The sequence below is a fragment of the Balearica regulorum genome, chromosome 13 (assembly GCF_011004875.1).
Source record: "Balearica regulorum gibbericeps isolate bBalReg1 chromosome 13, bBalReg1.pri, whole genome shotgun sequence".
Taxonomy (NCBI): domain Eukaryota; kingdom Metazoa; phylum Chordata; class Aves; order Gruiformes; family Gruidae; genus Balearica; species Balearica regulorum.
Window position 1 is genome coordinate 6,313,806 of NC_046196.1, and position 17,428 is coordinate 6,331,233.

General features: G+C 38.8%; 1 protein-coding gene across 1 annotated transcript in view; it reads right to left on the reverse strand.

Annotated features, from left to right (window-relative positions):
- DYNLRB2 (dynein light chain roadblock-type 2) overlaps window positions 1–15,169 on the reverse strand; it is a 296,487-nt gene extending 281,318 nt beyond the window's left edge. The window contains exon 1 of the mRNA XM_075765686.1: window positions 15,163–15,169. Within this exon, the coding sequence (XP_075621801.1) occupies window positions 15,163–15,165 (3 nt within the window). The 5' untranslated portion in view covers window positions 15,166–15,169. The remainder of the gene's footprint in view (window positions 1–15,162) is intronic.
- Window positions 15,170–17,428: the final 2,259 nt, after the last annotated feature.

Sequence of the window (17,428 nt, forward strand, 5' to 3'; positions counted from 1 at the left end):
TTCTCTGTTGTTTAGAGTGCCTCATTAATTTGTATTATGTTGTTAATGTAGGGTAATCCAGCAACATTATTTAAACATAAAAATACCTAGGTAATCTGGTAGACCACACTAAGCTTCTAATCACTCTTTTTGGATACTTCTTGAAAATAATGAGGAACTGATTAAGCTGGTTTTATATGTCATGCTCTCCTACTGGGGGGAGGAAAATCTTGTGGGTCCTATTGCCTCAACAGCAAGACGACAGCCAAAGCTCTAATGCAGAGGCAAGCAGTGATATTAATAGAAATAAAACCTTAAAGATATATAATAAGAAATAATCCATATGTGGTAGTAAAACCAGTTTCTTGGCACTAACTAGATTTCATGGCTTAATTGTAATTTGTGAAAGTTGACCTCAAATAAGTATGGAATCATAATGAAATTTAGAGATAATGTAGTGAAATCTGACACTGTTACTCTTGACTGATTATGAATGACAATTTACTGTCAGGTATATGTGTATTTTGTTCTTGGATTTAGTGAGAACTAGGTTTTGGGACCTAAGTGTATTGCTTTGAGTATGGGCCTTGTTATGTCTTATCAAAATGAACAGTAAAACTCCAACTAGTTTACAAGGAAGTCAGACTGATCTTGATTGTCGTCTTTGCAGGTGAATTCCTTGACAGGTCCTTAGTGTCCCTTGTGTGAATCGATGGGAAACTCCCTGCTGACACAACCAGTACCTAAGATAACAGGGCTGTTGGAGCCTTCAGGATGTAGGTTCAAGCTCCAAGATATGTGGTTTGAACCTGCTTTCCCCTGGGAGGCTTGCTTGGTTTTTGTAAATACTTTGTGTGATAGCAAGAGGTGGAGAGTGGTCTCTCTTTACCTCCTGACTTTGCAGTGCTTTTGCCAGGAGGTGCAACCACTTGATTCCCAGAGCGCAAGCACTCCAACCATGTGAGCCTGCAGAAGCATCTTCTCCGGTCCTTCAGATGCCTACGCACATTGAGTTCATTGCACGTGGCTCTCATGATACCACTGAGCAGGAGAGAGAAAATGTCTTAAAGGCTCCAACTGTTACAAAAATAAATCTTGCTGATTCCGATTCAAGTGAAACATAAAAATTAACATAAACTCGCTATCAGCAGGATCTTAATTTGATTCTTCTTTATTTTTTGCCTTCAAACTTTTTAAAGAGGTGTTCATCTTTAAAATCTCCACATAATAATAGAGAACTGGTTTTCCCAGCCCTTGTACACAATGTTGTCAAGGCATAAAATATGTTTCTGGCCACCTGAGTATAATAATGAGGCAGCTGTACAGCTCACTTTGGTTGTTTATACCTATTTGGGCTCAGACCTGTTGCAGTGTCCTCTGGATGAACCTTTCTCATCTCAGACCCTGCAATTTGATGTCTGCTCCAAGCATTGGTTAAAGACCAAGTTTCAGCGGTTCATTTACTGTGTGTGAAATTTAGTGGATTTAAATCCTCACCTTTCTGGTGAAACATGCCAGTTTGAGGCTTGGAGATCTTGTGGCTTTGTTTTAAATAATGTCTGGGGCTGGGCTTCAGCCTTTGGCTTTGAAACTTGTCAGTATGTTGTGTAGACTTGCAAAGTAAATCAGTAAAATTTATGTTATCGTAAACCATTGCATGTGGGATTTTTTGAAAGAACTAAGAATTCTGGAGAGATATATATAGGGTGTGTATGTATATACTTACAAGAACAAGGAGGTGAAGTCTTTCCAATTGTTTGAATTGGTACTAGCTTATTTAAATGGCTTTCGTGTACACATCAGCTAGCTTTTCGTTATAGTTTAGCTGTCAGTCCTTCCAGTTCCAGAACTGGGAAGGGGATTTTGTCCTACTCCAGATCTCATGCTAATGTGTTTCTGATGAGTGGGCATCCTGTGCAATACCTTCAACTGTAATTAATTAATGGATGTTCATGTAGCAATTCTTTTTGCTGTGAAACTGATCCCTGCCAAACTGTCTTTAAATCTTTGAGGCTCCTTTTCCTCTTAAAACTGAGTCACCTTCATCCAGTGTGGAAACTGGTCTAGGTACTCAGCCCTTTTTTCTATTTTTCTTTCTTTTTTAGTGTTTCTGTTTTGAGAGGGTCAGAATTGCCCCTCACTAGGATTGCTGTCAGCCAGCATGACAACTGGGGAGTTCTGCTGGAGAAATATTTTGAGGTATGTGAAACTCCTATCAGAGGTTTGCCACTGACCATGTCACTTTGTATGCGGCGTATCCATCAAAAAAAATCGTACACTGAAATAACTGAACTTACAGGATGTTAGCCTGGGATAACTATAGCTTTACTATGATACAATCTGGCTTGTAAATTTTTATCCTGCGTACAAGCCCCCACATATGTGTGTAACACATAACTCAAACCATGTTATCACTACTACACAAGCTAGTGCTGTAAAAATGCAACTAAAGCTAAATTTAAATTTACATGTGTAAGTGCAAAGCACTCAGCATCTGTAACAAAGGTAAAATTGGGCTCCTGTGATAAAGATATATGTCCTTAATTTAGCCTGAGAAATTGCTAAGCTCATTGTGTTGATGGTATGACCTAAACTAATCTTCTATCCAGATTTTCAAAGATGAAAAAAATTCAGAAAACTAATCTAGTGCAATGCTGATAGCGTATGATGGTTGAGAGGTTGTAACATTATTTTAAAATATTATAATGTAGCTGACGTGGGATTTTCTGTAATGTTACATCAGTTGTCTGTTATTTGCTTCAGACTGTATTTACATGGGAGAATAAGACTAAAAAAACCTCAGCAGGTCTGTTAATACTCAAGGTACAGGTTATCATAAATACCAGTAATGTTTTTCTATTCCTAGTTTTTTTTCCCCACTGTTATTACAGAGTTTTATGAAATATATAAGATATGTGGCAACATGAAATGTAATGTAACCTGGTATTTTCCTTGTTTGCTGCTGCTTTTCATTTCTCTAAATCAAATGGGAGGGCTCCAAGGTGCCCAGGCCCTTTAATATTCTGTTATACACAGTAGTCTACATAAACAGAGCAAACTGTAGAGCACACTATATAGAGAGAGCACCTTTCATCTACACCAGTAAGTGATTTTATTCATAAAGCAAATTAAACACACATTAAAACAAATAATTCTGGGTGAAGAGTAGGGGACAGGAAGCTTGGTCTGTTGGTAAAGAAGCTGTACTCAGTTTAAATTGGTTAAAACCTCCATTCCCTGGCTCTAAAAAGAGGTTTGAAGCCTCTCCTATGCTCAAGAGTTGCCTCTGGCTGCTCTTATGGCAGAGGGAAGGGATTTGTTACTGAGGAACAGTCTGAGAAACTACTGGCTGGAGGGGCTGAAACCACCCTGCTTTGAAGCAGGAAAAACCTTGAGGTGTTGACAGTATGGACAAGAGTTTGCTTTGTTTCCCTCAGAGTAATTTTCCTTGCTTTGAGAACCTGGGCTACAACTTCTATTTTCAAAAGATTTTAAAGGCTGTTTTTCATTTTTGTATAAAGGACTACTTTTTTTTGCTATTATCTACCTACTAACTCTGGCCAAGTATTTACATCTCCCCATGAATGTGCTATATAGAGAAGTTGTGGAGAAAGTTGTTCCAGCCCTGGGAATCTTATGATACAGATATGAAATATAACAAGCTAGATAAGTGTGGTGGTGGGAGAATGAAAGAATGAAATGGCAGTAGGAGTGATGGAGTATCAGAGTGGAAATACAAGTTTCGTTCTCAGTCCCTGCCTATAGGATATCTTGGACAAGTTTCCAGTACTGAAATCTCTTTACTATCATCCAAAACTTGGCCACAATTGATTGCTGTAGTTTCCAAACTCATCCTGCATGCATCATAAGAAACCAAACTACTAAGTTATTTTAAAATAATAGTATAGCATTTGCAAGAGTCTTGATTTTCCCAAATAGCATCTTGGGTGAACCACAAGAGATGCATCTTGCAGGACCACAATCTGCTCCAGTGAACCTGGAGAAACTCCACTTACTCGAATGGAAAATTCAAAGGATCCAGAAACTTTGAGTCTCTTTTTTCCCTTTTTAAACTTTTGGACTGTTCTATTAAAATGCTAAAGAATTAGAAAAATATTTCTAGTTAATGTGTAGATTGAGAGTGTGTTAAGAAGATGGAAGACTGAAAACCAAATCATAGCCTGTTTTGCAGGCGGGGTATTTTGTACAGCTTAAGTATCTGCCACTAAAAAGTTGTCATTCAGCAATGGTTACCCCAGTACCAACAACTGGAATACCACAGCTGGTGTAGGAAATATAATAACTAGTTGTCACAGGAGATTCAGGGTAGGAAATAAGTGTGCTATCTCCAAGGATAGTCTTTTTAATGCATATTTTTATAGGCATGGTTCATCTTTGTACTGTTACGAACTCCAGATGTTGCTTCCAGCAGGGCAAGGCAAAGCAGAGTCCAATGGGGAAAGTAGGCAAATGAATTACGGTATAAAGCACTTTTGTTCAAACAGACTTATTCTGGAATGAGATAGGCATATGATGGAGTCTCATTATTGCAGTCTTTAAGTCAAGCTTGGATACCTTTTAAAAAAAAGTTGTGTTCCCATGTTTTTAGGCTTTAGTTATCCTAATTCAATATTCATAGTGATCCTTCTGACCTTGGGTGGTTATCCCCTCCTTGTTGATGTGGTTTTTGTTAGTGACTGTGTTAAGGAACAAGAGTTCCTTAAACTGGTAAGTAGGAGCTTGATCTAGACATGTTTCTAATGACTCTACATGCTCAGTGAATTAAATCTCAGTCCACCAGGACAGTGAAGTTATCTGAAAATGTTTCACATCTTTGTCAAATTAACACACTCCTTGTAATAAATAATTGCTTGTCTCTTTACAGATCAAATTAGTAGGATACTTATTCAAGTATTACTTTGAACAGAAGAAAGTTCATTTAACCCAGCCTTGACTTCTAGTAACAAAAACCTCCACACCACTAGTTTGAGACATTCAACATTTCAAACCTTGAAAGCAGATAGAATAAGGATATACTTGCACACACAACTATGACAGTGGAGTAGAAAGGTAGCATTTTACAAGTCTGCCCAATTGAGAAGGAAAATTTTCTGTTCTGTACTGGTTTCAAGGCTCTTTTTTTTACTTGGATCTTTGTAGTTTTACTTCCCTCTCAGAAGGCAGAAGTTCAATTGCTGGGTCCCTCAATTTTGTTCCAAGATATTGGCAGTCTGAAAGACTTTAATATAAAACAACAAATGGACCACTGCAGCTAGGATTTAACCAGCTATGTTACACTGTACCAAAATCTAATATGAACCAATTGTGGTCTAGTGTCTAATTTCCAGAGCTGTAAGGATAAAGATTCAAAGGAGTGATTCCTGGATTGCACCAAAGAGAGGTCAAAATCCCATTCTTAGGATTACTACAATAATTAGTTCCAGGTTCTTTCTCCTGTGGCTGAAAGGAGACTTCAGGCTATCTAAGTTTATGTTCTATTGTAAAGCTTCTAACACAATGTTTTACTCTAAAAGTATGTTAGATGTTAAAATTCCCAACAATACTCACAAAATATGGCTCCTATGCTGAGCTTAATTGAATCTGGTTATTTATTATGCAACATAAAACATTTATTATATGGGATGTGTTCAAGAACGTCTCCATTTACCATATGTTTTCAAAAGTGCTTTACACAGTGCAAATTGAAAAGATAAATCTGAGGAGTGAAACCACCAAGGGTCAGGTAGTCCAACCTGAGTCTTCAGAGCCAGCCATGGACTAATCCCTCTTGAGATGCCTTGGATGCCTACTGCTTACACTGGGCTGTCCTTTTTCTTTCTCCAAAATTGTCTGTGTCTGTTCTGCAGTTTTTGTTTATCTCTCTTTTTACAGTGTTTGTCAAGTATAACCACCCAGATTTCGTTCACACAGTTGCACATGATTTTCCATTTCTTCTCTCCTTTTTTTTTAGTTGTTTGTTATGAAATGTTATGGTCAGTGCTGTCCTGGCATAGTCCAGCTGTGTAAAAGGCACTTTCCAATCACTGTGCATTTGTTTTGTTGACAGCATGTGAACGGTAGGAAAACTCGTGTGTGGCATAGCATTGGCTGAAACCAGGGTCTAGAAAGAACAGAAAAATGGTTTTAATGTTATTTCAGATTCTGCAAAACTATTTACTGTTCTGTGCAATTTTGCAATTCCTGGCAAGTCACCATAAATGTATGGTCTTGCTCTGTTATGAATCCAAGACCTAAGTATTAACATTTCTTTAAATACTACTTCTGCTTTTCCTTTATCTTTCTTAACACTAGTTAAGATGAATTTTTGAGTGAAGGGGAGGGAGGTGGTAACTGTATTTTGCTCTTTTGCAATAAACTGTGCGTATAAAATAATACCAATTAGCTCCTAGGGCTTCTTTTAAATCTATCTGGCCTCTTATGTCATCTTGTAATGGGTAACAGAATTCAAACTTCTCTGAGGCATTCTCTTTTAAGGACATTGTAAACTTTTTCCAATGTATTTACACTTAGATGTAAAAGAGTGACTCTTCCATATTTATAAAATTTTCTTGTAAGCGCAAATAATTTGTCTCGTTAATTATATCTGATCTTACATAAATGCACACATGACTTGCTTATTTCAACAATGCTTGAAAGGAGACTGTCTGGATAGGGGGGGAAATCGTATGCAAGGTTTGTCTTCTGTTTCGGATTAAGGCCAGTCAGTTCCTAGTGAAGTAAATAAGAATGGGAAGATGCATGTCCCTGAGCAAAATGTGACACAACAGATGATAGAATCCTTCCCAGACATTGGCACATCTTATGTTTAGATTAGCGTAGTTAAATTTGAGGACTAAAATTGCTGAAAGTTTTCCATTAAGTTTTTATTTATGCTTGTACTAAACCAGTGTCATTTGGGTCAAAAGATGTTTGCTATATAATTAAAAGAATCTTTGAATATTTGAGATGAATCCAGATGAGAATAAATTCAAGTGATCTCTGTAACTGAAAATGACCCATTTGTCTGACCTGAAGAATCTTTTAGCTGTAATAGCTACTTCTGGTAAGTTTGATAATGGCTGTTGAATCATGGTGAACTTGTGCTTCTTAAACCAAAGACCAAACTGTTGATGCCTGAAGTTTGATCCTTAAGTTTCCTACTGTAATATTTAATGAAACAACTGGTTGTTCAGTTCAGTTGAGCTGCTGACCTTGTACAGTTGTGTCAGATGAACTTCAGATGGTGAAATCCATGTTTAATTTGTTTTATTTCCCAGCCACATGGCAAGATTTCATTGACATGGTGAGAGTTGTAGGCTCGCAGCTACTGTGCTTTTGAGCAGTGTGGTTCTGGCCTCTGCATATGATGAGCCTCTTCCAGCTGTTGCTTGGAAAATAATTGTGCATCAAGACAAAAAGGTCAATTTTGGCTCTGACCCAAGTGGGAAAGGTGTACGGCTTAATGCCATGCTCTGCTACCAAGCAGACATTTAGTCAACTTTGCCATGGGGTTCCTAATATCAGGGGAGTAGCTTGCTGTAGAGAATATTCACACATTCAATTTACAGAAAATTTATTGGGAACTTAAAAACTGTATTCAGTAATGTACTCGTTCCCATAAAACTTACATTGGATCAAGCCAAAACTGAAATATGCTGCTGTTTAAACAGAAACAGGAGTAAGTATCTCACACGAGGTTAAATTAATACTACATTCAGATGTTCTGGAATGGAGTGATGGAGCAGATGGGACAGTGATGACCAATTCCTAGTAAAATAAAAAGATGATTTTTTTAGGTTATTTAAGAGCCATCAAGAATGGCTATGTATAATATGAAAAGCTCATTTTTGTTCTGATTCTTCTAAGTGTTAGGATTATACTTGTTCATATATCCCCCACCCCCCCATATAATGTCTTTGCTTACAGTACTCAAGTATCCATGTTAAACTTCCTGCTAATAAAAGTAATACTCCTTCATTTCTGATAGGGTTGGAGTAGCGTAGCTCTAGTTTACGGTAAAATTCTGTGGACTGTGCTTTTCCAGGTACATAGAAGATAAACCTGTGTGGCAAGAGGAAAAGGCACATATGTATAGGCTGCATTAGCTATTAGGAAAGCTTGGTGTATATTCTCCACTATTTATTGATCACACTTATACAAATAAATTGTAATTTAAAATGGTTGTACATTTTTTTTCTTGAAGATGGAGTTAGCCATACCTCAGATGTCCCTCACCTCTTCTCAGCTTTCTTTGTGTAGCCTGTAGATGACCAAACATGCTCTTTATGCTTCTCAAATTTCCCAGACTGACTAACTGAATATCCTGAGGCAGCCATGTCTGCAGTCCTATCTAATCATGGAATTGAGGGTGAGAATAACAGAACCGAATTAACAAAGAGCCATCATTAGGAAAGCCACTGGTGGTCAACCATGATTGAAGAAGGCCCAGTTTTAGGCATATGCTGGTGTTTCAGGATCACCATACTCATGACTAGTTCTCTTGCTGGAAGGCTGGCTTTAAATTTAAAAGCATGGAGACACTTTATAATACAAACGAGAATATGACAGATAGTGACAATGCCAAGTGAAGCTTTGAACAAAGATGATTAACAGAAGACAAAACAGCACCCAGAGAGTTGGACTGGGGGAGGGGCGGGGGGAAGCAGAAGCTTTTCCATATCAAGTGACAATAGACAATAAAGATCTGAAAGTAAAGATAAATTTGTTTTACTGTTCCTTTGGGGAAAGGATGACAAACAAGCAAAATGCCATTGACATGAATAATGCTTTAAACATTGGAGTAGCTGGTAAATGTTCAAGTTCTGCAAACTCAAACAGCATGAAATTGTAAAGTATGTTTCTCTTCTAACCTAAACCCAGGATGTCAAAGAATAGATGTTCGTAGCGGGAGCATTGGTTTGGGAACTTTAAAGATGGTCTCATTAGAGACCAAACCATTTATGAAATGAGGTTCTTGCTGATTCTTGGTAAAGAGCTGCAGCTAGGGACCAACTGTGGCAGGTGCAGAAGCCTTTGGTGTGTTTCCACCAGGAAAGGTTGGTGACCAGATTGCTAGTTTTGCATTGTGCTCTTAGTTCACTAATGGACTAATTTCCAGTGGACTTGTAGGGCCAGGAACAACTTTATCTGAACAATGCTGACAGACTGCAAAAATATAAGTGTTATGCCATTGTGTGTCCACTGACTGCTTGGTTAGAGGCTGTCAGCAAAGAAATCTGTGAACTGAGAAATAGTGTTACGTGGATTGCGTCTATCTGATGGACTGAAGTACCACTGATTGCTGAGCAGTCAGAAAAATACTTGTGTTGCTAATATAATGACCTTAAAGTAAAGGTTAAAATATCAGAGCATATTTCTGAAAGACTGACACTTCAGGGAGGTTAGTTTTGGGCATCTAAATATAGATGTGTACATTATGGCTGACTTTTTCTATGCCAGAGGTGCCTCTCTGGCAGAGACCATGAGCTCCAACCAGACACTTAAACACTTAAAATTAGGCAGTGCAGATACACGCTTGGGACATGGTTTTGTGTTTGAATGTCTGTGCAGTAGAATGGGGTGACCATCTATGATGATTTTACTTCAGTTTTTAAATGGAAAATTCACTTATGCTGAGTATAGACCAGCTGAAGCGAGCTGAGATACTCTGATACTGGATGGCCTGGGAAGGTTTTCAGCCATATGCCATAAGACTTGTCTGCAATCCATGGTTACCTCGAACTATAACTTTGGTTTTGCCATTAGTCCGGCTCCCATCCATATATTGCATCTGTATGAAAATTGTGCAGAGAAAGGATGAACCAACAGGGAGGAGCAGAGGAGGAGAGCTGCAAGAGGTGGTAGGAAGTAAATCCTTGTGGTGGAAGGGTTGCTACTTGGGAGGCATCTCTGTTAACAGCTTTCTTCAAAGAAGGTCTGTTAGCTATGGAGACACAACATTGTCTTGTGTTATTACCCTGCAGAGAGGCAACAGAATTGTATTTCAGTCTTTATTTTGAAGGCTATATGTGTATTCTGCTTGAAACAATTCCTAATTTGAAAGAAATGAAGGTTATGTAGTCCTTCCTAATCCAAATTCTCTTTAAAGAAATAGCTTTCCTGTTGCTTTTTGCTTCTATCCTCATAACGAAATGAAAGAAGTTAAGTCATTAGTACACTCTGCTGGTCTTCAATATTCTTTGTACAAAGTTATGGGGAAAGTAATCAATAAACATTTTTGTTCCTTTTAGTCTCTTGGTTGTAGTGTGATTGCAGTGGAACTGAAAGCAGAGATCCATCTTTAATGCTGCTTTTTTCCCAATAGAGCTTATGAGCCAATACACATTGTTTACTCAAGGGGTTGTATGCAGCTAATCTTTATGGAAATAAAGGATGAAAATATTCATATCTAGTAACATTTAGCTAACTTGTTTTTTCCCCATCTAAGTAGGGCAGGTAAACACATCCCTGATACAGAGTAAATCACTTGTTTGAAGGATTTTATTATTTTCTCTATTCTTTTCTGCATGTCTTGAACTAAGAAAAATAAATCCATAAAAAGAATACATTAACCTAATATAGGTGCATTGAATATCTGCTGCTACTTTCTGTATGGTATAATTCTCATCTGATTTACTTCAAAACATTGTGATCCCAGCTGTAGAATAGCAACAAATGCAAACTAAAAATACTTAGAATTAGTGAGTAAAAAAAAAAAAAGCTCTTTACCAGCATAAAATCAGCTGGGACCAGATGATATAGCAAAATCTCCATCCACACCCTTCAGCGGGAGAACAATTGATGGTTTTTAAATTCACCTTTTCAAAAGTGAGCTCCGTAAAGGCCAGAGCTAAAGGTAAGATTCAGGAGTTTAGGCAGGGACCAGAAAAGCTCAGTCATTCACCAGGTAGAGCAGTAAACAATGTGTGACTTTGGGGTGTGGAATCCTATGTGGTTCTTCTCAGCACCGGCACCATCCCAAAAGGAAAAGGTGAATATATTTTTGTAGTACTGGGGGACTTCCTGCATGCGAGCTGAAAAACAAGTGCTATTTCTGGAAGGAATGACCAAATATTTACTGAGTTGATAGGAGGTGACACTTTTTCAGTCTTGGTGTCAATAAACAGTAAGGATGTTCTGAAGGAGCTACTTGCTTAAAAACAAAGTTTGGACTGAATGATCAGAAAGGGGATTTACTTTAATTTAAAAGGAAAAGGAAGTAAGGGGAAGTCTAGTGTACTAGAGTTCCAAAGCACAGGCACTGATAAATTAATGAAACCAATGAAGTCTGCTGGACTGAAGAGCTGTTGGAGCTGGAAATGGAGGTGGTAGGGAATTTGTCACAAAATCTGTCTGGAACTTGTGTCCAAAAAACCGTGTGGGATGGGCTACAGCTCTCCCCAGAATTATGAGCATTGCCTTGTGGGCTTCCCTGCTTAATTACTTTCCCTGTTTCCTTCACTTTAAGGTAATGTGCTTTTTGTAGGTAAGGCAAAAGCTTTTTAAAAGCCTTATTAGAGCAAGCCAAATGCCTGCAAGGAAAATTCAAAAATCAAACAGGAAAAACAAAGCCCCAAAACAAAGGGCTGAAAAAACTGTGTCTTAGAGGTAAAGTTATAAATAAGCTGGGAACAGGTGAACTTCACCCTCCTCGCAGAGGACCTCTAGACAAGCCCTTCCTTGCCCAACTCTGACTGCTGTTCCACCATCACTTCTCGACAGGCAGCTGCCTGGTGGGATGGCTTTCCTTCTCTCCTGCGGTGCCTGGCTGCATGCTCCTGTCACCTCTCCCAGGCCAGCACTAACATTCATTGATCTGGTTAGCCCAGCAGTAATAGGAAAAGATTAGCCTGCAGCTGAATTCCTTCTCTGCTGTTGCTCACCCTGCAGCCATCCAATGCTAATGCCCATGGGGGTGCAGAGAAGAAACCTGGCCCAGAGTGAAGGGGTGTCTCTTCCAAAGCGGGCATGTGCTGGTGGAAGGTGTTCATAGACCCATCCCTGAGGGTGAGCAGAGGAGTAGTTCAGCTGCTCTGTAGGTGTGTGCTCCAAAAGGGTGCTGAGAAAAAAACCTGTCTGCTAAGCTAGCTGGGGAGATACCAAGTATGAGAAGATGTGCAGCTCCATTTGTTCTAGCCTGGCACAATTACTCTGCATCTGATGCAGCCTCTTCAGAGTGAAGTTATTCACTTGCAAATGACTGTACGAACAGAAAATAACGAATGAAATTGGGTTTAGCTGAGTAATGAGAAGAGTGGAGAGAATCCTGCCTGTAATACCGTGGAAGGCAGTCTTGCTTTTTTGCATGTATCAGATGGATGACTATGAAATGTATACTAATCCATCAGAAGGGTAAGAAATAGGTAAATGGTTTTAAGACCTCATTTGGTTAATGAATTAAAATGCAGAAGAAAAAGAATCAGTGTTGATATACCCACTTGGTCATTTATCATTGCAAGCACTCCTAACAACCATGCCAAATTCAGGCTTCAGGTTATTCACTAATAGCCATAGGCAAATGAAATTAGCATATTGGTAAATAAATTAATCCTACTCGAGAAGAAAACTTCTGTATCCATGTGAAGCACTGAAGTACAGTGCAAAAGTGTTATTTTGAGTTTTTTCCCCACAGTGTGGATAATACAGAGATAAACTGGCCATGTGGAATGAGCAGAATATCATCCAGGTGATACTTGTAGGCAGAGAAATGGGAACCTGGTAGGAGAGTATTGGGTTGGAAAGGACAAGGAAGATGGTCAACAGCATTCCTTTGAAGTGCTGGACAACTGTTTGGATCTAACACATAAAGGGCATTATCATACAAAAAAAACCCCTTCAAAAGCCACCTGTAAAAAAAATCATTTCACCTTAGAGTGAAGAAACCAGGGAAATAAGGAGAGGGTTCCATAAGCTGCCTGGTTCTTCATGTCTTTCCTGTTGGTAACATTTGAGATCTGTTTTTCAGTTGTAGATAAAAAGCGACTCCCACTGTTTAGGGGGTATATGTGCGCAAGGAAGGATTCTCATTAATGCTGGGTTTTTTACTTGGATTTCTGAGAAGCAGTCCCCAAAAGAACAGGCTGTGTAGTATTGCTATAGTTTCCCATCATAATGCCCCAGTTGTAGCGAGGATAAAAAAAGACAATAACACGCCTTCCTGAAAGTTCTGATGTAGCACTGCCTAACGGGTTAAAGATGAGGAAGAGACAAAAGAGGGGAAGGAGAGGGATAAAGCAATGAGATGATGCAGCTAGCCCTTGCAAATACCTCTTAAAGACAGTACTATTTAGAAATTATTTTCTGTTATGAATATTTGTTGACTTAAGTGTTTTTAAAAGAGATGACCGTATCCTTTCTGTTGGGAAACTTGTTAGATGTTTGCTAACAAACAAGTGAGGTAAAACAAAATAACATGTTTGACAGCTGTAATTCTTCAAATAGTCACAGTGGTGTTACTCTCTGCCCATGCGTGGTTATTCCCTTGACCTCCTTTACTCATTGGCACTGGTCCCTGCTGGCACATTTGCTGTAGGGTGAAAGACTAAAATAAAGGAATAATGTGAGGGATAGCTATTGTCCTTTTACTAGATACTGGTCCAAGAGGATGAATGAAGCCTCTCTGATGGGCTTCCTGTTTGTTCCTTACTTGCCAGAACTATGCATTTGGTTGTTAATGTTTGGGGTTTTTAGTACTTAGAGCAGAGGAGTGCCAGTCAAAGACTGCTAGACTGGATGATTATGGTACAATCTCATACATAACAGTTTTAGTCTAGTGTCTCTGACATCTGTTTGACCTGCTAGGTATCCAGAAAGATACTGCTAGAATCACTTAATGTACCATAAAAAATTGCTTTGCTATTATATTGAAGAGCTGCGTACGAAGGGACTGGTGTAGCACTTGTGGTGTGGGGGAGATTGTCTGAATTGTATGGAGCCCTGAGAAAATTTGTTCTAGCATGTTTATATGAGGACTGAGACTATAGGACACTGGAGTTTTCTTTATCTTTGTCCCATAGCATGTTTTTATTGGTCTTTCCCCTCCATTAAAATCACTTCTAATTGGGGATATCTTGAATTTTCTTTTTGCCGGGTGTGTGGTGACAGCTCTGCTGCAAAAACAAACATTCTCTGTGCAGCATAGTCCATCACTGTAAGCCACTCAGCACTGTTGTTGCAGTGATATAAATGGATCTCCATGCAATGAGATAGTGATTAATAGCAGGTAGAGCACAGTGCGCAAAGAGGTGGTACTGTATTCTTCACCCCCCCAGCAGTTGTCATTTAATGCACTCTATCAGGAGCAGTTTTATATAACAGACATGGGAAGATCCATAAAAGTAACATCTGAGACTGCAGTAGGGCAAGTATTGATTTATTTGTTACAATAAAATTTTTGTCATTACTATGCAATTGCTCTATCTCTGGAAGAATTGATATATGTTGTTGGAAGCTACAACCCACTGTGCAAAACTTTTCTTTTTTTTTCTGTCTTCCATAATTTCCTGTAACTCTTCTAAAGAATCATTATTCCTTATTACATAGGCCTGGCATGCCACCTATTTAGATAAATGCCTGAACAAGTGTGCAGTAAATATTCACAGCAGCTCATGTTTCAACTATATATGCCACTAATTAGATAATTTAGTGGCTCAAATACATAAACACAAAAATAGAAGCAGACCTGAGAAAACAGTGGAGTAAAATGTACTGTCGCTGTCATTTTGTGGACCAAGATACCAACTTTTAGTCTGTATTAAGTGGGGTCTAATATACTGTGGATGTGAAAAATAAAGGGGGAAAAAAAAAAAGACCAGAGAGAAAACCCTAGCTTACACTCAATTACCCAGGTAGAATAACAAATGATCACAGAATAGTCAAAATATTGACTGTCCCCCATCGCATTTATTTATCCATATGTTTTTGGCACCTTTCTTGCCAAAAGCTCAGGGAACGTGCCAAGTTGAGTGTACCCAGGATTTCAGTATCTGGAGTCCTTTGTTTGCAGATCTCAAAGCGCTTGTCAAAGGGGAGAAGCATCATTGTTTCTCATTTGCCAGAGGAACAATAGCATGTGGCTCACCCAAGGTCATGGCAGAAAGCTCCCATGCAAATAAGCTGCTGGGTTTTTCTGCCTGTGTTTGCCTCGAGGTAGATAATGCAGCGCTTAAAAGTGCTGGCAGGAGTCATGGCCTCGCTGTGCTGGGGACTCCCACGTGCTAAGTCAAACAATGCGCAATTGATGCAAGATACGCAGCAAATGCTTTATCCATATCGGAGACCTTTCATTGCAGAACTTTGACCTGATGACAGGTTTACAGTTTTCCTTATGATTTCCTTGCAACTTCACTTATCAGCCCTGTGGAATCTTTAAATTAGATTCTCCTTAGATTAAACCCATAGATCCTGAAACTGTTAAGCAATTGAAGCAAGCAGGATGCAGACAATAGATGGAAGTTTTATTTGGAATATCAGCATGAGCCGTTGTGATCAACAGTGATAGTACCTGTGTGAAGGCACCTTAGATCCTCAGGTTGGCACAATTCAGTCTTGTTCGTTATTTGAACACCGTGTCTGATATGGCACATATATTATTAGTCGTATAGTGGCTGTCGCTTTCATTGCTGTTCCTGATCCTAGTAAGGTCCACTTTTGCTTTTGCAAATTTTCAGAAGCGGGTGTCGGGCAGGAAGGAATTGTAGGTTTTCCAAACTGGTTTATTTTTAATCTCCTTTACCTCAGTAATTGGCAGTGAGCATCCTAATTTGCTGTTTCCTTCTTGATTGTAGTTTTTGATAAAAACAGCTAGTGATTCTGTTGGTCCTAGCATGCTCTGTGGATAGACTGTGGATTTCCTTGTTTTTCTCCTCAACTTACCCAGCATTTTGGAAAGAACGTATGATGCTTTTTCCTAAGATCTTGCTTCAAAAGTTGGGTACGTGACTGGCATTTGCATGTCGGCAACCGCAATGTTCAGTGACGCAGATGTATCACCTGTTTAACAGTGGTGCAGTTCACGCCTTTTTAGAGCAGATTTTTTTAACACCATTTTTGTCCTAACATATTTCACAAGGCTCCAAGCTTCCCTTTCAGGTAACCTCTCTGTTATTTGAGAGGTGAAGAAGCAGTTGTGGTGCTGTGTGAGCAGATCTTGCCATGTGCTTTCTGTGCTAAGTCAGAGAAGCTGCTCTTGGAAGATCCTTGCATTGAGCTAGTAAAAATGAGGTAGTTTAAGGACAGTGTTCCAGGCTTGACTCTGTCTTTTATCATCTTAAGGGTTTTAAGGTGGTTTCAACATTGATTTTTTTCATGTCTGAATTTTTCCATGCTGGATTTTCATTATTGCCCAGATAACACAAACTACAAATATTTGTGGTTACCAATCAGCTGATGGAAATATGAGGATTGCGTGACTTGTAGTCTGTTCCATCCAAGGATATTCAGTATCAGCTAAGGTTAGCATCCAACAACAACCAAATGAACACTCAAGAGAGGTCAATAAACTGCAAGTAACATCTCTTCTAGATTATTCTTTTTCTGGCATCAAGCTGTTTGAAATGAACTTTTCTTCACATTTTACATAAAGAGGCTTGCTAGCACTTTGTTGGCACTTGCAAACTGATCAAAACTGAATCATTTACCAGTCTATAATATTCATGCCTGTGCTGCTTGATAGAAAAACATAAAAATATGTAATAAATAAATAAAAGATACCATTTTGGCTTTAATTCTCAGTATCCAAGGAATATACTGCTTTTGAGTAGTGAGATAATTTCCAGCTATTCAGAGCTAAGCAGAAATATCATACCACATCACTAAACATCCGTGGTTTATATAAAAATATAGATTTCCTTTAAGTGCTTTACTTAAGTCTTTGGTAAGTCGTATTTACGTTATTATTGTTTATGTTCCGAGAAGTCAGTAGGAGGACAGCATTGTTGCAGTTTATGCGGTTTCATGATTCACACTTGATGAGGTCGCTATCAAATGAGAGAAAAGGAACCACTGACAAGTTTATAGCCGTGCTGTACTGTAGGACACATGGCAAGAACACGATAGCGCTGGCAGGTCACTGTGGTTTTGGAATTAGCATTTTATTTTTCTGAAACATGTTTTTGTTTTGATCTGCTAAAATCAGCCAACCCAGAAAGACATCATTTTTAACTGAAGTTTGACTTTGCTGTGGCTTGAATATATTAATCTGGTTAAATATCTATACCTCTCAGCCAATAACGCTTGGGAATTCAAGGTTCAGTGTTTTGCAGAGACGTCGGTGGAATCCTCAATAGATTGCAACCAATCTTAAAGTAAAATGTAAGCAGAAGAAAAGGGGAGCATAAAAAGTAATGATGGTGAGTAGTGCAAGAGGCAAGTGTCTGGTTCTTGCGATGATGTAATTGGGCAGATCCAGATTACCAAGGTTTTGACTTTGACCCTCTCGATGCAGATTTTT